Source organism: Macrobrachium rosenbergii, chromosome 10, assembly GCF_040412425.1.
Source record: "Macrobrachium rosenbergii isolate ZJJX-2024 chromosome 10, ASM4041242v1, whole genome shotgun sequence".
In the NCBI taxonomy this organism is placed as follows: domain Eukaryota; kingdom Metazoa; phylum Arthropoda; class Malacostraca; order Decapoda; family Palaemonidae; genus Macrobrachium; species Macrobrachium rosenbergii.
Genome location: NC_089750.1, coordinates 32,763,613 through 32,788,522, shown reverse-complemented (window position 1 = coordinate 32,788,522; position 24,910 = coordinate 32,763,613). Strand labels below are relative to the sequence as shown.

The 24,910-nt window shown below is 40.8% G+C and overlaps 1 protein-coding gene across 1 annotated transcript in view; it reads right to left on the bottom strand.

Moving 5' to 3' along the window:
* LOC136842587 (uncharacterized) overlaps nucleotides 1–24,910 on the bottom strand; it is a 441,719-nt gene that overhangs the window by 302,715 nt on the left and 114,094 nt on the right. Inside the window, 3 exon segments of the mRNA XM_067110134.1 lie at nucleotides 13,579–13,668; nucleotides 14,132–14,407; nucleotides 14,409–14,816. Coding sequence (XP_066966235.1) covers nucleotides 13,579–13,668; nucleotides 14,132–14,407; nucleotides 14,409–14,816 — 774 coding nt within the window.

The following is a 24,910-nucleotide window of genomic DNA, read 5'->3' as shown; positions in this document are numbered from 1 at the left end:
CCTGAGGTACTGTTGACAATGCTGCTGCAAATACCGGCCGACAGAGGCCGACATCCACAACTGAGTCACTCACTATCAAAAACTGAAGTGGGGAGGAGGGTGGGAATCATTCAGGTGTTCAGGTAAGTATTACAATATTAGTTTTATTATGAAAACTTCATATTGCAATACACTCCCTGAACACCTGAATTAGCCCGATTAACAAAATTTTAATGGAGGTGGGATCAATCTAATTCAGCCCGACCTGTCAACGGAGAATAAGCAGGTAACTCATTATCAACCTACTATGTGTAAATGTATGTCACCATATCAATCAATGCTTTCTGTGATGAGACATACTGGGGGAGACCCACCTAGGTTGTGGCATGTCCCCTTTTTACAACCGCAGAGATGGTAGCTCACTGATCTGCTCTGCATAGGATATCTGTTTAGTCATACACTCACCATATCAATCAACACTCTCAGTGAAGAGACATGCCGGGGAGTACTTTGATGGTCAGTCAGGTCAGTACTATCTCGGTCCGTCAACCTCCCATGTGGCTCTTCAGAACTTCTCGTGTACGATGAACCTCCCATGTGGCTATTCAGAGCCTCTCATGTATGGAGGGGAATGAAGCACTGTGCCGAGCCGCTGATCCTCTGGATAAGCTTAGCCCGACAATCGACAAGCGAAGAAGTATCTCAGCGGCGATGAAAGAACCTAGCCTACTAGAGAATCTCCTTGGACTCTTGTGGGGAAATTATCAAAGACTAAGATACTTAACAATGTACTAAACCTAAGTTTATGTGATTATATTATTACTGTTGCCTAAGATTCTAAAGACTAAAAGGAATTCCTCTATCTGGTTAATCTAAGAACTTCCGCACTAAATGAACGCACCCTTGCTAATAGTGTTAGCTGCTACGCACGGACTAAGAAAATAACCCTCCGACGAGGCAAAGGGAAGTAAACATTGAGACGGGCTTCCAAGTAGCCGCCTCCAGAATGGAAGACACTGAATAATTCCTAAGAAAGGAAGATGAAGTGGCCATACTCGGAATACTGTACGCTCGGGGTAATACAGAGCTTGAAGACGACGAAGAAGAACCCTGAGAAGCCTGGGAAATCATCTCCCTCAGCGGACAGGAAGGATTCCGCACAGAGACAAGAAGTGTACGCGGACCTGACGGAGATCCTCAACCTTTGATAAATAGACTTTTAATGCTCGCACCAGACATAAGGACATCTCCGCTGGATCGTCGGTAAAAGAACCCTAAACAAATGAGGCAGAGGGTTAACCTCTGACTCTGACCTTGCCACGAATTCCGGAAGAAGAGACCAATACATATCATTTCCCGCCTAGGAAACCAGCCCAGAAACTGCCTGAAGCTCACCCACCTTTCAAGCTGTAGTTAAAGCCATAAGCAAAAAACACCTTCTTAATCAGTTGTCTTAACATCAGAACTTCTGACAAACCCCATGGAGGAGCCCGAGTCGGCAAGACAGGACGTTTAAACTTAAAGGAAAGTAATAAATCATGGATAATCTTACTACTAGAAATTTTTGGGAAGATGGAAACTACATGTACTGCTAAGTGTTGAGCGGTAGCCAGCAATTGCCGAATACAAAAGAACCTTGACTTTCCGAAGGAATAAAAGAAAATCAGCTATTTTGGCTAAGGAAGGTCTGCAGATGGAATGACCTTCCTTACGACACCAACTTCTATACATTGTCCAGCTGACCTAGTAAAGCTTACGGGTTGACTTTCTCAAGCTGAAAGAAAGCTGTCTAGACACAGCCGTCTGTCTAGCTGGTCGCTCGGCAGTTGCTTTGCAACTAGGTTCAGCAAGCGAGGGTTTGGATGATAATGATGAAAAAGCGGTTATCTGAGATCTTCTGCATGGGAAGGAACATTGGAACTCCGGTAAGGCGCTTAGGAGTTCCAAAAACCAAGGGCGTAGGGCCAACAAGGAGCTATCAGAGTCATACACGTATTGACACTCTCCTGCAATTTCCTGATTACCTGATGAATGAGACTGAATGGCAGAGAGCATACACCTGCATGTGATTCCAATTTTGTAACGTCGCAACGGTGCCTACCGACATGTGGTCCACCACTGGTGAGAAATAAACTGGAAGACAATGGTTTAATCTCACAGCGAAAAAGTCCACAGATGCTTGCCACTTCCAGGTAACCTGACATACTACTTCCTGAGCCAAGGTCCTCTATCCCTCCCAATACCTGACTGGAGCAACTTGAGTTGGCCAGTACGTTGAGACTCCTCGATACAAGTTGGGGAAGAAGAGACACTTTCCATTCTATGTGTTATAGTATTGAGTTCTGTTGATCTTGATCCCCCCCGAGTTTTTCAGATACGACATGGAGTTACGTTGTCGCAAAACACCACTACTCTGTTGCGCACTAGGACTAAAAAAAAACACCTTTACAGCCCTGAGTCCCCAAAGATCATTGACTCCTCTTGTTCCCGATCCCTCTAGAGGCCCGAAGCCTGGGTTTTCTCCAAGGTTGCTCCCCAACCTTGATCTGGGGCATCTGAGTACAGATGAACGTCGGGAAGAGGGGAATCAATAGACCTTCTGGGTGTCAAAAGCACTTCTTCTGAACACCACAGAAGATCTGACAGGCAAGAATTGCTCCAGACCATAACTGCGTTCTCATTGTGGAAGTCCCAGCGATTCCTGAGACATACCTGAAGAGAAATGTATCCGGAGATGAGACCCAGGATTTAAAAGAGAGAGAGAGAGAAGACATTCTCCCTAAGAGACTTCTCCAAACTGGTACCGGCTGTTCCCTGCTGGACAGGAACACCTCTACTTCCTGAAGGACCGACTGGATCCTCTCCAGGGTTGGGGAAAAAAAACTCAAAGGAAGAGAGAGAATCCTCATCCCTGAAAGGTTATAGATTGTGTTGGGACCAGGCAACTCTTGGCAAAGATTAGACGAATTCCTAGTATTTTGCATAGATTCAATAAGAAGTCCCTCACCCTTACTAGCTCCTCTAGACGATGCATAATTACCAACACCGGAGACATGAGTTAGAAGCTACAAAGTTCGTCATACTAGCCATGTCACCTGAACCCTGAGCAGCCACAAGAATCATAGCCTCCTGTGACACTACTGCTGACGACGACGACATGAAATTGACCATGGAGGAGACACCCTCCTCTCTAAAAAGACTGTTGCAGAGTGCAAAAAGGTGCCCTCAACAGAACCCTCTTATGTATGTCTGGATAGTGAGATGGAAGAAGATTTAACAAGAAGTCCCTCCTCTTCTTGTCAAAGAACGTTGTACAGCCAGCCGAAATGTTAGTCTGGTATGCTAACCCCATCGAAACCGTCGTGGTGAGGTTGTCAAACAGTACAGGATCGGAGGGAGTATATCCAACTTGTCTGAGAAACCCCCATCAACCCAGACAACATCCACAAAGAGTGGGACATGGCCTCAGACCGGCTGCAAAAAGTGTCCTCCAAAATACAAGCCTCACGAGATGTAACCACTACCAAACGATTCGACGAAGGAACCCGAGAGAGAAGAGCCTCAACAGATTTGTTGAGAGGAACTCTGATGCCGACAGAAGAGTTACCCGCTACCCTATAGAACCCCTTCCGATTAGGAAGCAAGGTTGAATCCTGTCTACCCGACCCGATAAGAGATAACCTAGAGTCCGCCTCCCTCAACATCTGGCCGACTCAGCCAAACCAGATCAGTTTACTTGATGTTTGGGAGACTACTGGTTTAGTTGCATACAATTCAAACATTGCTTGGTTTTGTTGTGTAGGTTTCTCAGGAGCCTGGACTACGAACAGAGAGAATGGATAAAGTCCACCATCTGCTTATACTCGCTTTCATTCGCCGGAGAAAAAAAACCTATATCTGGTACTGGCTCCTCTTCTTCAAAAGAGCATTCTCTGTTAGACTGGTCTGACCGAACTGGGACAGGAAAAGAGACTGACCACACGCAAGAGCTGCACCCAATAACCTGGAACTTGCTACACCAGGATGTGCGAGACCAACACCTGACATACCTGAGCCAACCGTAACCCGGTTGAGCAAACCCTGTACCAACTAAAGCCGATGACAAAACTCGAGTCGGATGCACTCGACTACGCAAACCCCGCACCACCCAGCGACAACGACGTAACATCTGGGTGACAAACGCCGACCCCTGCGAGCAGAGAGGCCACAATACCTGATCCACCCAACGCCAGATGAACCAACGCCCACACCAGGACAGGTATCCAGAGCTGAAGTCACACTGATTGAGGGAGAGGGAGGATGAACTCCCTGATGACCCGGAGCCAAAGCCGAACCCACATTGAACACCTTAGGAGGAACAGAAATAGCTGCAGGAAAAGTTGAGAAAGAAGTAGAAGAAGGAGAGAAAAGAAAGCAGTCACACTCAGAATAACCACCGGAGCACCTACTGCCGACATTGGACAGGTGGAGAACACACCAACTGGTCCAGTACTCAAAGGTGTTTCTCAGGACAAGCTATGAGCTCAGGAACCAATGGGGACCAAGGAAGGAAAATTACCAGCTACTCTAGTGAAAAGGAGAGGCTGAGGACACCGTCGGTACTGATACACTCAACAATAACGCAGACGAAACGCCAAACACCATAACATCCGCAAGAACTGCGGTGGACACAATATGTTTTTAACCCAGTAAAGGAAGAAAATATGGAGTTGCGGAAGACTCCGCAACTGCCTGTGAAGCATCTAGACCAGAAGCCTGAGAAAACTACAGGACCCGTGTAAGGTGCTAAAGAAGACAGCCCTGCCAAAGAAGGCAAGAGCGCAAAAAAAGTTCTTAATTTAGCGACGCGGAATAACTGCCCGCAAAATTTTGCATCGTGAGAAGAATAGCAGCAGTGTTGTGATGCCACAAGACTGATATTTAGGAATTAGGAAGTGCTTTGCCAGGGATCTATCGCATGTGTTAGATGTGAACAGTTAGCTAAATGTGTTGTTTGAAAAACAGTTACAGCAGAGGAAGTGTACAATTCCTGTGTTAGTGAAGTGTAGCTTGAAAATTCGTGTTTGTTAAAATACGTGTGACAACATCTAGCAGCTTGGCGCATGCGCCTGCCATCATCTCACTCCCACAATTCAGAGATCGTAATATCCAGTTCAGATTTACATTTAATGTAAATCTGCTGGTTGTACACCTTACCTCAACCATGAAGAGAGAGAAGGAGCCGCTGAAAACTCCAACATTACAAGATTGCACCAATGAAAATTCTTTGCTCTGCTGACTAAATGGCAAAGAAAACAGGATGAGCGAGAGAAGACTCCAAAGAGAGTCCCGATAAAGAAGATTGTGTAAAGACATTGGAAGAAGGCTTAGAAGAAGTCGGGGGGGACACTCAGAAGCAGCAGAAGAGGCCATAGTTTTTTTTTTTTTTTTTTTTTTGAGAAAGAAAACTAGACCGACTCTGTTCCCCTTGATAATCTTGACAGACATCACTAGCAAACTCAAGAAAATTCTTAAAGACATGATCGTGAATATTGGAAAACCCAAAATTGAAAACATTGCCTAACTAGTAATCTATAACCCTGTGACAAACCCAACAATTCTGCAGCCAAACTGAAAACCCTATCACCAGAATTACCACCACCGCAAGACGAACCAAACTCATCCACTGAAGGAAAAGGAACCTTCGAGGACGAAGGAGCATTCTCCGACACTACAGAACCCAACAAACCCAAAACCACATCCAAACAATGAACCACAGACTTAGAAACCCTTTGTTGTAAACTCTGAGCAGGAAATAAAACTGAAGATGGGTCGAAGACGAAGTCGTCACACTAGAAGCCCCAACCAAACCCAAACCCGAAGAAGACTGCACCTTCCACTTCTCTTCCTGAACACTTCCTAACCTATTTTCCCTGATCGTCTGTGTCTTACCTAACTCTACCTCAGCCTCACAACTTACACCTTGAGTGGAAAGGGGAGAATCTTCTGCCAACACTGCCTGCTCCACGCCGAGGGAACTGGCAGAACCTGCCTTTGAGGCTTGCGGTTCTCCATGACCCCCGGCACCCATTAGGGCTGGTTCTGGAACAGGCAGGGGGGCTGAAAAAGAACGATTAGAAACAATTAAGCTACTACTATCACTATCTCTATTCTTTGTTAACTTACTCATCAGGCTAGAAATAGGCTAGACATACTGGATGATAAACTGTCCCCTAACTTCTTGACTACCTCTGAATCTAATGCTTCCTTATCTACTGATTGAAACCTTACAGCTGATCCTGACCTACGCTTACTCTTCAAGGCAAAGGATTTTCTGTTTCAAATAATCTTCCATTTGATCTACTGACCAAGACCTATACTCGTCACATCTCTGACTGATACTACACTGAACCTTCCTACATAAAATACAATCAGAATGTCAACTGTCTTTGAGGGTACTCATCCTACGCTTGCAGGACATGCAGGACCGATGAGTGGCAGCATTTCCAGCAGTAGAAGCCTCGGTCGTCGAAGATGTAAAAGAAGTAGAAGCAGCTGTGCTAGCAGACGGCGACATCTTCTTGTCTGACTTGTCCAATCGAGTCCAAAGTACCAAACCAAAGTTAAAACCAGGAGAGAAGTTCCAAATCCAGTCAATAAGGTATAAATCCAGGAGAAAAGGTGTTGAAAACAATCCAAAATTGTAATCTGATGTCCAAATTCTTTAAATGGGGGTCAGGCTAAATGACCAAAAGTTTGCGTGATTTGGGATACACCCACACAGCATGGCGAACAAATAACAATTGGGGATGTCGGCCTCTGTCAGCCAGTATTTGTAGCAGTGTTGTCAACGGTGCCTCAGGTAACTCATTTGACAAGATTTTTCCTGTAGCACTGGCAACGCTGACAGTTAATTAACCACTTTGTGGGTAAAATTATGGTCAGTGACCAGGGCTAATTTAGGTGTTCAGGGAGTGTATTGCATTACTAAAGGTTATGTTCAAACTGTCTGTATGTTGCGGTAATGATCTATAGGTCTAACCGAAAAAATCTAAAGCTTCTGAAATGCAAAGAATTTATTTTTACAGATTATCTGTTTTTTGCAGAATAAAATATGAATATATATTCTTTAAATTATATAAAAAAAGATAGTTATTAATTCAAGTAATTATTAGTATCTGGATACTTAACTACTGTTAAAATTAGCTTATATCTTTGCACCAATACAGGCAGTCCTCAGTTATCGCAGGGGTTCCGTCCTGAGGGTGTGATAATAACCGAAAATCAGCTATTTTCGCGCTTTTTCAGCGAATTTTGAGGCTTATCGGCGCCAAAAAACGCAATTTTCGTTACTGACGCCTCTGTTAAGTATGTATTGGCACCAATATCCAATTATCGGTGCCGATAAGTGGAAATCGACAATTTTCGGCACTGAAAATTGCCGATTTTTGTCGCTAGACAGGTGCTGTAAAACCGGATCGCCGTTAACCGAGCCCTCCGTTAACCAGAGACTGCCTGTAGAGCAATCAGCATTCAAAATAAAAACAAATAAATATGACATTTTTATAATAAAATAAAGTTTTATATATACTTACCCAGTGATTACTTAGCTAAGAATTTAACTCGACAGCAGCTTTAATTTTGAAATTCGTGGTAGCGACAGTCTTTTGTTTATGTAGGTGACTAACCCCACCCACTTTCGGGGTGAAAGGGAGAAACAACTAAGCCAAGAGCTTCACTTTTGTTTATGCTCTAAAGTCCATGTGAGGGGAGGAGGGCGGGCTCCATTTGTAATTACTGGGCAAGTATATATAAAACTTTATTATAAAAATGTCATTTTTATATTAGTAACTTACCCAGTAATTACTTAGCTGAATCAACATTGAAGGAGGTGGGATTCATGGACATCTTATACTCTAAACATTAATAATGATAATGAAATGAGAACAATAAATAGGCCTAGCGTTGAAACAATGCTTGTTGTTTCTTATCTGGTAAGAGAGCTGCGCAGGTAGATACTGCCTTTGGTTGGTGCTCATCTCAAGCGAGTAGCGGCGTGGTGGTATAGTCAGGGACGCCTCTACTGAAGTGAGTGACTTCATAGCGGAGGAGTACTCCAATTGCTAAAGAAGCATGAAGTAACCTTTGCAACAAAGGAATCTCTGATCATTAACAAAGCCAACAATAAAATGCCCCTGCCCAAGGCACACTAGGTACCTTGTACCCTCCAGGCTCCCCATGAACTCAACAACTTGTCAAGGCGAAGAAAAAAGGAGGAAGTGTTGCTTCCTACATTCCCTTCCCGAACACTACGCCAGCCACAGACAATGGTCCAAGTGTACTGCAATCTTCGTATGTCACCTCCACGTCTTGCAAATAATGCATAGCGAAAACAGACCTACATTGCCAGAATGCAGTCTATAAGATCGAAGTGAGAGAGAGATTATGCTTAAAAGCAACTGATGTAGCCACTGCTCTCACGTCATGAGCTCTAACCTTAAACCCAAGCAGAACGTTCTCTCTGATTTGAGTGTGCGCTTCGAGGATCAGGTCTCTTACAAAAAAAAGATAAAGTGTTTTTAGACATAGGTCTGGACGGGTTCTTAATCGAACACCAAAGATTCCTTGCTGGGCCTCTAATCTTCTCTGTCCTCTTGATGTAATATTTAAGCGCTCTTGCTGGGCAAAGACTTCTCTCCTCTTCCTCTGGACCCAGGATGTTCAATAAACCTTTAATAGCAAGAGAACGAGGCCATGGCTGCGAAGGATTCTTGTTTTTCGCCAAGAAGCCAAGGGTAAGGGAACAGACAGCATCACCTTGAGAAAAACCTATCCTTCTGTCTATTGCATGCTGTTTGCTCACTCTTCTTGCAGTGACTAGAGCAACCAGAAAAATAGTCTTCTTAGTCAGATCCTTCAACGATGATGAACTCATGGGTTCAAACCATGAGTAAGATAGCCACTTAAGGACTACATCTAGTGACCAAGGGCATACCTCCTCCTTGTCAACCTTGAACATGCTGAAAGACTTAATAAGATCTGAGATATCCTGGTTGGAAGAAATGTCTAAACCTCTGTGTCTAAAGACTGAGCTAAGCATAGCTCTGTATCCTTTTATCGTAGATGAAGAAAGGCCCCTGGTAGATCTCAAGTAAAGACGAAAGTCCGCCAGTTGAGTTATAGTGGTTTTAGAAGAAGAGATGTATTCTTCTTACACCAAAGTCTACATACTGCCCACTTTGCCTGGTAGACTTTGTTAGTAGAATGTTGTCTACATTTAGAAATAGCTTCTGCCACAGCTCTTGAAAAGCCTTTCGCTGGCAAGAGTCTGTGGATAGTCGAAACCCTGTCAGGGCCAGAGTGGATGTGTCCTGATAAAATTTCCTGTAATGGGGTTGTCTGAGTAGACTTGGGATTGCTGGAAGAAGGCTTGGGAAGTCTACTAGCAGTTCGAGAAGCTCTGGGAACCACTCTTTCTTTGCCAGAAGGGAGCTATCAATGTCATCCTGGTGCTCTGATGCGACTGGAGCTTCTTCAGAACCTCCCTCACCATCCCGAACAGAGGGAAGGCATACACATCCAGTCCTGACCAATTTTGCATCATCACATCTGTAGCCCAGGCTCGTGGGTCCGGAAACGGTGAGCACAACAGGGGAAGGCGGTGGTTTTTCGGTGTCGTGAACAAATCCGCCATACCCGATGGTCCAGGGTCCACTCAGCCAGGAGAATTTGTTTGCGACGACTGAGTTCGTCTGCCAATACACTGCACTTCCCCTGAATGAACCGCACTAACAGCTGGGTTCAGGTTCTGCTCTGCCCAAAGAAGGAGACTCCTAGCAGTCTCGCAAAGGGAGAATGAGTGAGTCCCCCCTTGGAATCTTATATAAGCTAAGGCTGTTGTGTTGTCCGAATGAAGCATAATTACTTTGTCGCGTACTTCCCTTGCAAAATGTAGGGAAAGGAAAAGGTTGACTTTCTTGAGACAGGCTTCCATCCTTTGGGGTGAGGGAGAAGCCTGAAAATTCTAAGAGTCGATCTTCATCCCCAAATATAGAATCTATTGAAAAGGAGTCAGTTGGGATTTTTGAAGGTTCAACAACAAACCTAGATCCTGAGTCAAAAGCAAAGTCCTTTGAAGGTCCTCCATGCACCTCTCTCTTGTGGGTGAACATATTAACCGACCATCCAAGTATATGGAAATGTTCACTCCCAGGAGGTGAAGCCAACTGGCCAGTGGGGCAAGAACTCGGGTGAATGCCTGTGGTGTTGTTGACAGGCCGAAACATAGCACTCGAAACTGAAAAACTTGATTTCCATAGACGAATCTCAGACACTTCCTTGAGTCTTGCTGGATGAGAATGTTAAAGTAAGTGTCTCTCATATCGACAGATATCATCCAATCCCCTAGACAAATGGATGATAGGACAGACTGGACTGTTTCCGTACGAAACTTAGTTTTTGCTACATAAAAGTTCAGTGCACTCACATCGAGTACCGGTCTCCATCCTCCCGTGGCTTTTGGTATTAAAAAAGTCTGTTGTAAAAACCCTTGGACTCGATATTCTCCACCACTTCTATCGCCTTCATCTTGAGGAGAGACGACACTTCTTCCGAGAGGGCTAAATACTTCATTGATCCTAAGGAGTATGCTGTCAATTTGACGGAAGAGCTAGATAAGGGAGGTTTCTCTTTGAAGGGGATAGAATACCCTTCCCTTAATACTTCTATCACCCATTGATCTGCTCCTTTCATTCTCCAACTTTCCCAAAAAAGTTAGAGTCTGGCTCCCACGGGCACATGAAGGGCTGAAGACTCACTTGTGGGTTGTAGGTTTGGTGGAGGGTCTCTTGGCCGCACGCGGGGCGAAACATACAGAAGCTTGCGGTCTTGACTGTGATTTCTGTCTGCTGCCTCAAAAGGGTTGAGGCTGAAGAGGAGAAGACTTGAAAGGATGCCTCGTAGATTGCGAGAGAAGGTCTTGTGTAGACTTCTTATGAAGGTGAGAAGCCACTTCTTCTACAGTTGCTTGCATTAAAAGATGTGTACTATCCAAGGGCAAGAAGAGAAGAGCTGATTTATACGATGGAGTGACACCCTTAGATACAAACAAAATCCACAGTTCCCTCTTCTTCAAAATCCCCATAGCATAAAGGGAGGAAATCTCCAAAGAATCATCTCGAATTGCTTTGATGGTGCAGGAGAGAACACTCCTCCAGTCAGCAGCAATATCTCTGATCTTCTTTGCCAAGGCCCCTTTGGACCAATCTAGAAAACTAAACACTTCAAACACTTTGAACACGTTCTTGAGCAAATGGTCAATCTCCAACGCCGAGAACATGGTCTTTGCCAAAGCAAAAGCCGACCTACGGGCCAAATCAATGAGACCACATTAGTCCCCTTGGGAAGAGGCAGCCACTCTCAAGGAGGAGGCCTCTCCAGTCGCATATGACCTATATCTCCTGGCCGAAAGGCGGGAAGGCAGAATACTAAAGCATGCCTTGCCCTGGCATCTTTTCTCCGAGAGCCAGAGATACACTTCTCTCATAGCCTTCTTAGATGAAGATAAAACCACTCTGGGATGTCTCGATGAATCCCCGGGTAGGTCACTCATCATAAATGAGGAAGCCAGAGAAGAGGAGGCTGCCAGAGCAAAGAAATCTGGGAAATTACCAAGTAAATAATTCAGTAAGGCAGCTAAGCCAATGGGGTGGAGTCCTGTCCTAAATCTTCCTCCTCCGATGAGACCTGGGACAATGAGGGATCTTCAGGAGTTACTGAGGAAGAAGAAGTCGACTTCTTCAGGATACCCAAATTTTGTCTAACTGCTTCTGCAGCGGTGCCAAGGAAGGGTCCAGACTGGGAGTGGATGAAGCAATAATCGAATGAGGAGGCAAAGAAAACTGGTGTTTTGATGAGAAAGTCCACAAAACAGGAGCAGGTGCCAAACAATCCGGGCGCTCGACTGAGAGGGAGTGAGTTGGTGCCGAAAGGTTCTCCCGTGTCAAGTGATGCGAGTGCACTACTGGGAGCTTCTTATCTACTGGGCACTCAGCTACTAGTGAACGCTCAGTCGCTACTGGGTGCGTGGCCACTAAAGAGGTGTCCTCGATCCCTGACGGGCGCTTGAAATACGAACGTGAACTATCACGAGAAGGTTCCCAATTGGCTGAAGAACTAGTCCTCTTGCTGGACACAGATGATGGTCTGGTAGCTACTGGTTGAGCAAAACGTTCAGGACTGTCCCATTTGCTGCACGACAGCCGCGGGGCTACCAGATAGTTCCCTGAACCTCTTACCCTTAGACTGAGGGGACTGGTCCCTGAGAGGCGCGTGCCTTTTCAACGGATGAGATTTGTCCGAGAATCTCCACTGGCGCCCGTGAAAAGGGCTAGAATCCCCCGAATTGGGTGGGAGATGATGTACACTAGACACACCTTTCCAATGGCTGCCTTTGGTTGACACCCGGGACAACACAGGTGCGACTGAGGGGGGCGACTACCCGTGGGCAGACCCATCGACCTCCCTTGGGCCTCCAGTATGCCTCCTCCCGGGGCTGAGGGAGTATGGCAGTGACCTTTGCCTAGGAGAGTCAGTGGGTCAGGTAGCCACCGCCTCCACAAACACATCACTAGAACACTTTGCACTAAATTTGTCCATGAGGATACGCATTGAATCACCCAACTATGCCACTGTGTTAGCATGAATATCAAACTTCTTATCAAATTTTGATTTGAGACTGGCGTAGCAATTCGGGTCAGGAACCAGGGAACCAGGAGCGGAGATCGGTGGTGCAGGAGGAGGGCTGAAAGTAGGAGGAATCACTTTAGCAGGGGAAGGGAGAGAAGAAATATTAACCTCACTAGATTCCTGAGTCACGTCTAGTGCAGATAATTTAACCTCAGCTCTAGCAGCTGGTTTTCTCTTACGATCCCTTTCTAACTTTGATGGGTGAGAAGTTAAAGTCTCCCACTTTCTTTCGTCCCATTCACAGAATTCCTCACAAGTCAAGTCAATTGAACAAATTTGTCTTCTGCATGTCGTACATAGGGTGCGTGAATCGTAACATGCCTCGGTCAAGCGAGTGTTGCAACCTCTGCTACAATACCTAATACTCAATGTGCTAGAATCTGACATAATTACTAGCTAACAGAGTAAAAAAATTAATTCAATCTCCTAAGAGAACAATGGTCAAAATCAGGAAAAGTACTATATAAATCAGCCAAGCAATACAAATCAGAAGACTACCGAGCCGAAAATACATCACCAAAAGGTAAGAATTTCAAGCCGAAAACCAAAATCAAGCTGCTTCTTAACACTGTGTTGCTGTTAAGCCGGCAGAAACAAAAGTGAAGCTCTTGGCTTAGTTGTTTCTCCCTTTCACCCAGAAAGTGGGTGGGGTTAGTCACCTACATAAACAAAAGACTATTGCTACCGCGAATTTCAAAATTGAAGCTGCTGTCGAGTTAGAAACTCTTAACTAAGTAATTACTAGGTGAGTTACTTATATAAAAATACAAATTAATAAAAAGGACTATAACAATGAGGACGGAAAACAAAAGCTTCTCTTAACAGAGAGCTCATTATACAACACAAAATTTGCGAAAACTAATTCATACTTACCCTTTGAGCATCATCTTCAGGTAATGGAGAATTGCACCTTGCTAAAATGTTATCTACAATACTGCCCATAACATTAGGGCCCAATGTATGCTGGAAAAATAAGAAGCATTATATCACACAATAGAGACAAAATTAAAAATCAAACATTGATTTGGTAAAGAAAAATTACAATACTTGTTTTCTAGGGTTTTCAGAAAAAAAAAAGTTGAGAAAAAAATTATAAAAAATAAAATAAAATTTGAACTCAATAAAATTTCTGAAAGACTTTTGCAAAGATAACAGCAAAATTGAATACGAAGCTGTCAAGTTGTTTGCACACTCTACTGGCTCAAACAATGAGGACAGATTAGCAATTATGAAAAAATTACACAACATGCATGCAAGGAATCACTGAACAAAGAAAAAAATTATATGACTGAAGTCTTTCAATGAATAATTTTTATTCTACTTCCTAAAAATGTTGCTAACTTAAAATTTCACAAGGCTTTATGCATAAAACATTTAGAAATAAAAAATTTAACCATTCGCTGCTAAAGTTAAAGCAAAATCTTACCATAATATCCTTTTTGTTTTTATCTTCAAAAAGGTATGCAGTGTACAGAAGACTGAGCAGCATTACACTATTTGGGAGTGTTTCATTAGGGACCATGCGACATGACTGAATGAATTTTCCCATCATTTCCTCTTGGCATTTTCCAACTTTAAGGGCCATCCCCACTTCAGTTAGTTTCAAACCAACTTTCAGAGCCAATACTGTATTCTGGTCACAGCCTTCTTCCAGTACACTAACAAGTAAACGAGTGGTTTTACTGAACTCAGAACATTTTCCACAAATAGTCAAAGGACTTAGCATACAGCAGAACTATGTGTATTATAGCTAATATGACATTCCCACTATAACTGGAAGTCATCTTCAGTTTCCTAGTCACACAATTAATAATAATAACACAAAAGTTCTCTGCATTTCCTAGGGACTTATTCACATGCTCATAATTACATAAGATCCGCTTGGCTTGGTCACAAACTTTAGTTATACTGGCTCCAGTTGCTAGCAAAAAAATCAGTGCATACTGCTGCAGAGTCAGTGCCTGTAATGGCACTTCAGCAACTAGGCTTGCATTCCAAATGTTAAGATACATATTCTTCACAATGCTATGTGTATCTCCGCTTGTAGCATCACATGCATTCAAGTATGGCTCTACATCACTCAGCAGCACATTTAAAGACTGATGAAATTCCTGTAAAATAACAACGAAGTTTGTCAAAAATGGGTGTTCAGAGTTGAATTTTAAAATAAATCATACACTGAAATTACAAAAACAAGTTTTACTCTTCAGATGTGTAATTTCAAAGCTTTCATCATACTGGTGTACTTAATTATAGACTTTATGTCTTAAAATAAAAATATTTAAAAATATCCATTACAGGTTGCTCATCAGCAGCATAAGTAAGAGGCATTACCTATTACTATTGTTGAATTGACCATCAAAATTATGCCACTAAGAGCACTGCTGGGCAGATTCCACTGAGAGTACACTTTCAACCTCGCTTTTATGCTTTTTCCGCATTTTATTAAAGGATATGTACAGTACTGTACTATAACTTGTAATGAAATACATCAAGCACAAAGCAAAAAAAAAAAACAGTACTGTAACTTGTAATGAAATACATCAAGTACAAAGCAAAAAAAAGAAAAAAAAAAAACAGTACTGTAACTTGTAATGAAATACATCAAGCACAAAGCAAAAAAAAAAAAAGATATGGCATAGAGAGAGAGAGAGAGAGAGAGAGAGAGAGAGAGAGAGAGAGAGAGAGAGAGAGAGCTGAGGTATTGCTTATGTTGATGCCCATAACATACACTCCTTCTCTTTTTTATATTTATTTTATGCTATCCTCACTTTTATTTATACTGTATTTTCTCATTATTTTATTTTTGTAACCTACAAGATAAGTGCAATCATGTGCATAGGGTACGTCAGTATACAAACATTTTCATTTTGATGATGGCATCGAGACAGGTTATCAATAGCATGCACTCCCATCATCTACAAATTCTCATTTTAAATATTTTTACATAATTAGAGATGAAATATCAACAGCGATAAAATATTCTCATGTACTGTTATATGTGCGACACTCATACTCAGAGTCAACTCAACTTATAATGAAAGGGTACTGTACAGAATATCAATCAATGAGAAAGAGTGAACTTTCACAATTACTATTACCTTAACAGCATAACATTACTTAACATGTCATGAGTTGTCACTTTGTTCATTGCTTTTTATTGGCTGATATGGATACATCATCAGTTTACCAGCATATGGTAGAAGGTGTGCAAGTGGACAAGCATTCATTTTTTTGTAAGCTTTCTTGCTATTGGGGGAAATTTATGTCATTTTATTTTTTAATTTTAATGGCTGATAGACATAGTGTCATGTATATGTCATATGCTAACTGGCTACATCTGGGAAGTATCAGTGTACTGTACTCAGTACCAAAGTGTTTTCCTTCTTCGTGCATGATCATTTGCTTCTTTGAACTGTTTGCGAGTGCTGTGCAAATGCAATGCAATTTCCTGAGCATGTGGCTTTCATTGCAGCACCTGCAGCACTGCAGGTTCTGCTTGTGTTATGCGTGGTGCTGTGCATTTGGTGTATGGCCCTACCTCTTCCTAAGATTGTGAGGAAGGTGTTGACCCTTCAACAGAAACTCAAAATCGCTGGGAGAACGGAGCAAGGTTGGTCTAGATCACATATCATGGAAGAGTACTGCATTGTCCAGTCAACCTTGTATGATATCAAAGTGTCCCAGGACAAGCTGAAGAAGTACGCAATGGATTTTGGTAAGAAGATGGCCAGCAGTCAAGCCCACAAGGTCATGGTAAAAGGCTGTTATGAAGACACTGAACAGCTGACTTTGATGTGGTTTTGGCAACAAAGGGCTGCAGGCATGAAAACACGTAGTGCTTACGTTCAGTCCTTGGTTAACAGAGGGCTTGGTTAACGGAGATCAGGTTTTACGACGCCTGTCTAGTGACGAAAATCAGCAATTTCCAGCGCCGAAAATCACTGATTTCCGCTTATTGGCGCTGATAATTGGGCATTGGCACCGATACATACCTAACAGAGGCGCCAATAACCAAAAATCGAAGCTTTTCGGTGCCGATAAGCCCCGGTTAGCGGTGATTTACGGTTATCATCACACCCTCAGAGTGGAACCCCCGCCGATAACCGGGGACTGCCTGTATTTGAAGGATGCACCTACGAAGTTCACAGACTTGCATAATGTTGCGGACTTTAAGGTGTCTGAAGTTTGGCTGTTTCAGTTCAAAATTTGACATGGGACTTCAGATCTTTCTTAGGCTGGGTATTCAAGCTCAGGTTTACCTGTTAGTTCACCCACAACCGTTCAACGGGTGAGCGTCCACACATAAAGAGTAGAACTGTCAGTCGGACCATCAACTCAAGGTCATCATCGTCCTCAGTTCTTGCCTAGCCATTGTCGTGGCAACACTATATGGCAGCGATGGAAACTTGGCTGGCTGTTAAGAAGGTGGAGCTACATAGAATACCTGCTGCGACAATTCACTTAAAAATAGTTAAGAAGCAAAAAGGCGTAACAGAGCATGGTCTAAATATTGCCTATTAAAGAGAGATGTCTATTTTCATACAGTATTAATGAATAAGGTCATACAGTATTAATGAATAAGGTCAAGTTAGACCTGGGAGTTGGTTCAGTTATTTATGAAATGGACCATGAACCCTACTTTCACTAGTAACACCTTTCATAAAAAGGTAGGACACTGACCTGGGCCTATACCAAATTGTCTGTATCATATGGAAATATATTTCTTTATTTTTAATTATATGATTTGGACTCACAAAGGTCTACAAATAGTGCTGCAGGGTCTAACAATGAAATTAATTAGGCCTATACATAGTTTATTCATATTCTGGTCAGAGCGGCTGAGATCCTTCCCAGGTGAGATCGGGCAGTGAACTGTCATAAAATCATTGCTTACCCGTCCACACGTGCGATTACCTGTCAGTCGGTTGAAAGAACTTCAGGTAATTCCATCAGTTCTAGGGAGTGGACTGACTCCACCCACACATAAGTTTTAACGCCAGTTTCGATGAACTGACAGGTGGACTGACTGGTAAACCTGAGCGTGAATACCCAGACTTAGACAGTCATCCCCAAGGGTTTTAAGCTGGTATGTATCCATCTTTGCAGCGTGTTTAGTACAAGCCCATTGGGGATTACCATAAAAACAAACAAAAGACTGTAAATATAATAAAGATAATGACCCCCAAACTTTGCTGGGGGTCACTATCTAGGAAAGATCCGGGATTTCTAACAAGACAACTCACTGCAAAGCTTTGGATACTTATGCTGAGGGAATAGAAGAATTTCACCAGAAAATGTGTCTTGATGAGGAAAGAGGGCCTTGTTTAAGGGCAAATCCACAACATTGATGAAAATGGTATATTCTACAGCTCCTTACCCACTAACACCTAGGCTGAGAGGGAAAAAGAACTTACCTGGTCAAAAGCTTTCCAAACAATGTATTTCTGCTTTGTCAAGTGCAAGCTACCAGTTAGCATCATTGCAAACCAGTGGTAGTTGGATATGCAAAGCAACCACACTTTCTGCATGGGTTGATGGATAGGCTCCCATTGAAGGCTTTGTTCACTGCCAAGATCGTAACTGATTGGTTCCCTAACATTTTTATAGGGAGGCTGTTCATTACCAAACACAGCATCTTGGCATTGCTAGACACTTGGCAAAGGCTTTGCTTCTCATGAACAATGCGCCTGCACATCCTCACACAGCCCAGTTAGTTGGTGATGAAGGTTGTATCAGTGTCATGTAATTGCCTCCTAACACGACTGCACTCTTTCAACCAATGGACCAGACCAAGGTGCTACTCATGCAATGAAACTACTATACCGAAGGAAGTTCCTGGAGGAGTGATGGTAGTACTGAAGGAAGAGGAGGAGAAGGGGCAAGGTTTGTATACACAGGGGGAATGGACACTGGAGAATCTTCACAAGTATTTGCTAAAGTCTGTCACCTACAACTTCGCAGATGCTTGGAAGGATGTCAGTATAGACCCTCCATGCCTGGAACTGTGTGCTGAATGGTTTGAAGTTGATGACTTCCCTACTACACTTGTGACTGAAGGCAGCAACATTCCCGATGATAATGCATTAGAGTATCCTTGATGATGACAATGGCAACCCTGGCTACAAACTTCTCTCCGACAGCAAGATAGCTGCTGCAGTTGCTGGTGACAAAAAAGCAGCTGAAGATGACAACGATGATGAGGTTATTCCATAACTGCACTCATACAGGCATATGCAAGTAGCCTTCAATACAGTTACCAAGAAGTTGGAGAACCCCTACATGGACCCCAACGACTTCCCTGGGGCCTTGTACATGGCTGTTCAACTGCATGAGTATCAAAGGGTCGTTAACTATCGACAGGTAGGGAGAAGGCCCTGCCCACCTGTCTGTACGCACTCAATTTTGCCTTCCAGCCAAAGTATCAGAGGGAGGGGTGGCTCAGGTGAGCTGTTTGTGTAAAGAACTTCAGGTTTGTATGTTAAGAAAAACACAAATTACTTTCGAAATTTGCTATTTGTTCCTACACAAATACAAACTTTTGTTCTTTACATAGGAGACTTACCTACTGGTAGGAGGAATCTGAGTACAGTCTACCCTCACTATATTGCGGTTCAGCATTTGCGCCTTCAGTTAATCGCAGTTTTCTGTGGAACGTATTTCCAAATATATCGCGGAAAATTCACTAATTCACAGATTTTTTCATAAAGCAATATTCATATTACTGTATTTTCATGTTATTTTTTACTAAATACATTATTTAGAAAAAAAATTATTTACTAATTTTCAAATATTAACATTAAACACGGCAAAATATAAATTCATTAAGGAAAATATAGTAAATTAAGTAAGGTTTTCGAACAATTCTTTGCTTTTTCCCAATCTTATACTGTTACGATGTCTCCCATTCAGGGGGAGGGATGTATGCCTAACTCTTAATCATCTTGACATATTGACCATGGGAAGGGTAGCACCTGGGCAAACAGTCTCTATCCCTCTCTCTCAGTATACGTATCCTTAAATGAAAAAACAGCAAAATATCAATAAAATCTTACTTCACTTACAGAATCCATTTACAGTATACTGTATATTCATACCCCGAATTAACGTGAGGTTAGGTTCCAGAACCCCTCGCGCAAGGTGAATTTTCCCGTAAGTTTGGCACAGCCTCCAAAAATGCTAATAAATGCTTATTTCTAGTTTAAATACTAAATATGACCCTAATTATGTTCCCAAATCATTAAGCTAACTTTTAAATGAAATTAAAGTTACTGAAATTTCATTTAAAAGTTAGCTTTATACATTACCCATAAAAAAAAAGAAATAAATGGTTGACATAAAAATAGAGGGTTGGAAGAGAATTTCTGTCTCTCTCCCATTCCGACTGATCTATTTTTAAAAGTCTTCTCAACATCTTTTTAATAATTTCTTTAATCTACGTCTCTTTCTCTTTGTTCTGAAATGCTTTTTCATGAACAAACAGTGTTTTTTTATTTGGAGACTAATACAGTACAACTCTTAGTTATTATGTCTCTATGTTTTAGAACGTATTTGCCACACTAGCGCATTTACACTTCGTAGATAGTACAGGTAAAATCAGATCAGTTTAAACTATCTACTGTACAGGTAAAGATGTATAAACTAATAAGTTGTAAAAATGTGTGAGCGCTAAGAGAGAGAGAGAGAGAGAGAGAGAGAGAGAGAGAGAGAGAGAGAGAGAGATTGTCCTTACCTGAAATATCAACTTAAATTATTTATGAATTATTACGGAGAGAGAGAGAGAGAGAGAGAGAGAGAGAGAGAGAAGTTATTCTTACGTTAGATATCAAAAGAAGAAAATTCAGTATTAAACTAACTTTTAAATGAAATTAAAGTTACTGTAATTTCATTTAAAAGTTAGCTTAATAAATTACCCTTAAAAAAAAAGAAATAAATGGTTGACATAAAAATACAGGAGACTGTGAAGATCAGTATACTATTTCTCTCTCTCCCCATTCCACTGATCTATTTTTAGAAGTGTTCTCAACCTCGTTTTTAAAAACATCTTTATTCTGTGTCTTTCTCTTTGTTCTGAAATGCTCTATGTCTCTATGTTTTAAAAAGGTACATTTACAGTTTGTAGATGGTACAGGTAAAATTAGATCAATTTAAAATTATCTACTCTATAGTTAAAGACATACAGAGAAACAGTAATATGTGGGTTGCGCTATACAAATGAGAGAGAGAGAGAGAGAGAGAGAGAGAGAGAGAGAGAGAGAGAGAGAGAGAGAGAGAGAGAGAATTGGTAGGAAACCTTTGACTCGCTAATCAGCAACCCTCTCCCTTGAGGGAAAGATGTCTTTGTTTAATATACGTATCACATACGAATTTTGTAATCACAGTTATATTATTATTATTAATCTTATTAATATTTGAAAATTAGTGCTTATTATTAGATAAAAAATTTATTTATATAAAACAAACATATACATGTACAGTCAAGGAAAAGACTCCTTTTACCCCCTGTGTTCACTAGACACGCTAAATGGCAACGCTGGTTTTGTTTATGTAGTAGAAAATGTTGAAAATAAGAATGAATTCTCTGTTCTCAAAGGCAAGCCTCATTGGTGGAGATGTTTCCTGACCGGTTAATGTATAGTTACTTGATTATTTCAAAAGAAATTAAATGACCTGATAAAGAAAAAAGTTTACGAACAAACTACAACGTGATTCATGATTTTATACGTGATTTTTCAAGATTATATAAGACGTTGTATCAAAGGGAAATTACATAACGTAAAATCATCATAAATTTGCCTTTGGCTCTTGAGACTGACATAGGAAATGGAGGTGGAGGGACGCGGAGGAGGAGGGAAGGTTTGCGGGAAGAGGGAGGAGTCTTTTGTAAGGTAAAGACGATGAACTATCAAAGCATGTATGGCCTCATTAATGATTTTTCTCCTAACTCCTAAACCTTTTGAAGCTAGTTCTGATTTCCCATTGAAACTATAAATAATGTAGCTGCAACGACTGAAAATAAATATCTACACAATGTCTACAAAATCATATTGATAAACATAACCTACTTCTATACATGAAATGAGAGAGAGAGTGTCTTTCAGTTCTTAACTCAGTTATTAAATACCATAACCTTGACCACTCCCGTCAAAATGTTTCTCACCACAATTAGCCACAATAGAGTTCAAATATTTACATAAAACTTCAAATGAATGACTGGACGTAAGGGTGCCTCTGATTGGCTGATTAAAATAATGGGTATTAATAATTCGTTTACCGACATATGCAATGAAGCTCATCATCTGTTTTGTGTAATCCAAATATTTTCCTTTGAATATCATCTATTCTACACTGGCAATTCTGTCAAATTTGTGTAATTCAATCCAACAGCGGAGGAAAAGTAATTCTATCTTGAACGGGCAACCGTTCTTTATATCGTTATTAGAAACAAATCAAAATTTTATTTTGTGAGAAAATAGATGAATAAAATGATTGGAAATATTGAATTCCCAACAATTACACAGGAATTTGGAGACGATACTAATGCATGGACAGAGATATTGGAACTAATAAAAATTTCATTAAATGTATTGGCGGTCCTGATAGGAATTTTATTTTTAGACATACAATACCTGGTAGTGGTTGTCGGATAACATTTTTTTTTAGCTCATTCATTGTAGCCAAGAATATAGGATGTCTACCCAAGAAGATGGGCCAAGAGAGATCAGCTATGAACGAAGTTTCCTTTCCACCGACTGCTGTTGAGATCACTCGGACAACTTTTAATATGGAGTTATTTTTACTATTAACCCTTTAACGCCGAAGCCCTATTTACAAAAACGTCTCCCGTATGCCGGCAGCGTTTGATGAGTTAGCGCCAAAGCGGAAAAAAAGTTTTTTTCAAAAAATCACAGCACGCTTAGTTTTTAAGATTAAGAGTTCATTTTTGGCTCAATTTTTTTGTCATTGCCTGAAGTTTAGTATGCAACCATCAGAAATGAAAAAAATATCATATATAAATATTGGAATATATGACAGCGAAAAAAAATCATATATAATTGTATACAAATCGCGCTGTAAGCACAACGGTTAAAGCTAATGAGTTAATTTTTTTTTTTGTTGTATTATACACTAAATTGCGATGATTTTGGTATATAACAAATTTTAAAATGATCAAAGCAACACAGAGAAAATATTATGACAAAATGATGCATGAATGCGTAAGCATGGGACGTAAGAAAATGTTTTTCAAAAATTCACCATAAATCGAAATATTGTGCTAGAGACTTCCCATTTGTTGAGAAATGAAGCTAATTGATTGAATATTACTAGACTGTAAGTGTTTTAGCTTACAATTGCAGTTTTCGACCATTTCGGTCGAGTTAAAGTTGACCGAAAGTAGAATTTTTTCTATTTATCGTGATTTATATGAAAATATTTCAAAATTGGTAAAAGCTACAACCATGAGTTATTTTTTGTTGTATTGTACATAAAATTGCGCACATTTTCATATATAAAACTTTATGTAACGACTAATATAAAACGGTGCAAATATTACGACAACGAGATGAAAAGAATTTCTGAGATGTTGGCCGAGTTACGCTCAAGCGTAAGGAAAAAAATTTTTTTAAATTCACCATAAATCAAAATATTGTGCTAGAGACTTCCAGTTTGTTGCAAAATGAAGGTAAATGATTGAATATTACTAGAATGTAAGAGTTTTAGCTTATAATTGCGTTTTTACCATTTCGGGTCGAGTTAAAGTTGACCGAAGCTTGAAATTTTGGCAGTTATTGTGATTTATATGAAAATATTTCAAAACTGATAAAAGCTACAACCATGAGTTATTTTCTGTTGTATTCTACATGAAATTGCGCACATTTCCATATATAAAACTTTATGTAACGATTAATATAAAACAGTGCAAACATTACGACAACGTGACGAAAGAATTTCTGGCGCGGACATAAGGAAAAAGTTTTTTTCAAAAATTCACCATAAATCGAAATATTGTGCTAGAGACTTCCAATTTGTTGCAAAATGAAGGTACATGATTGACTATTACTAGAATGTAAGCGTTTTAGCTTACAATTGCGTTTTTTTACCATTTCGGTCGAGTCAAAGTTGACCGAAGATTGAAATTTTGGCAGTTATTGTGGTTTATATGAAAATATTTCCAAACTGATAAAAGCTACAACCATGGGTTGTATTTTGCTGTATTGTACATGAAATTGCGCACATTTTCATATATAAAACTTTATGTAACGGCTAATATAGAACAGTGCAAAATTACGACAAAATGACCAAAGAATTTATGAAATTTTCGGCTGATTACCGCCCCTGCGTAAGAAAAAGTTTTTCAAAAATTCACCATAAATCGAAATATTGTGCTAGAGACTTCCAATTTGTTGCAAAATGAAGGTACATGATTGAATATTACTAGAATGTAAGAGTTTTAGCTTACAATTGCGTTTTTCGACCATTTCGGTCGAGTCAAAGTTGACCGAAGGTTGAAATTTTTGTAGTCGGCGTGCAGTGCGTCCATTCGGCACCCAACAGACAATTTTAGTCGACGTATGATACGTCCAATAGGCGTTTAAGGGTTATCATAATCTTATTATGTCACAGTTTTAATCATAATTTATCAGCCACTGACTGTTGCTAAATGCTCTTTTACTTTCAAACTATACTTAGTTAATATTCTTTATAGTACAGTTACTGGGACATAGAATGTATATCTCTTTTGTTTACCATACAGAGATATTCAAAAGTAGCCTATAATAAAATAAGCTTTGTCTATTTTAATACATTGTTGCACGCAAATTTCACATCTTCAGTTCTTGGCTAAGACAAAATCAATATCCTGCAGTCCCCGGGTTATAACAGGTCCAGCTTACGACACTTTTCAAATATATTCATCAGAAATTATTTCCCGGTTTACGACGCATGTTCCAGGGTTACGATGCTTATGACACCGATCCAACAGAAGAAATATGACTACAAAATGGCAGAATAATAAAAATTTGGAGGTTTTTTGGATGAAAAACTCAATAAAAATGCAGTTTACTTCATTTTCAATACACCCAAAGCATTAAAAGTAAGGTTTTCTTAGGATTTCGACAATTTTTAAACTACGAATTTACGTATGAACAGAACCCCATCGTAAACTGGGGACTCCTGTATATATATATATATATATATATATATA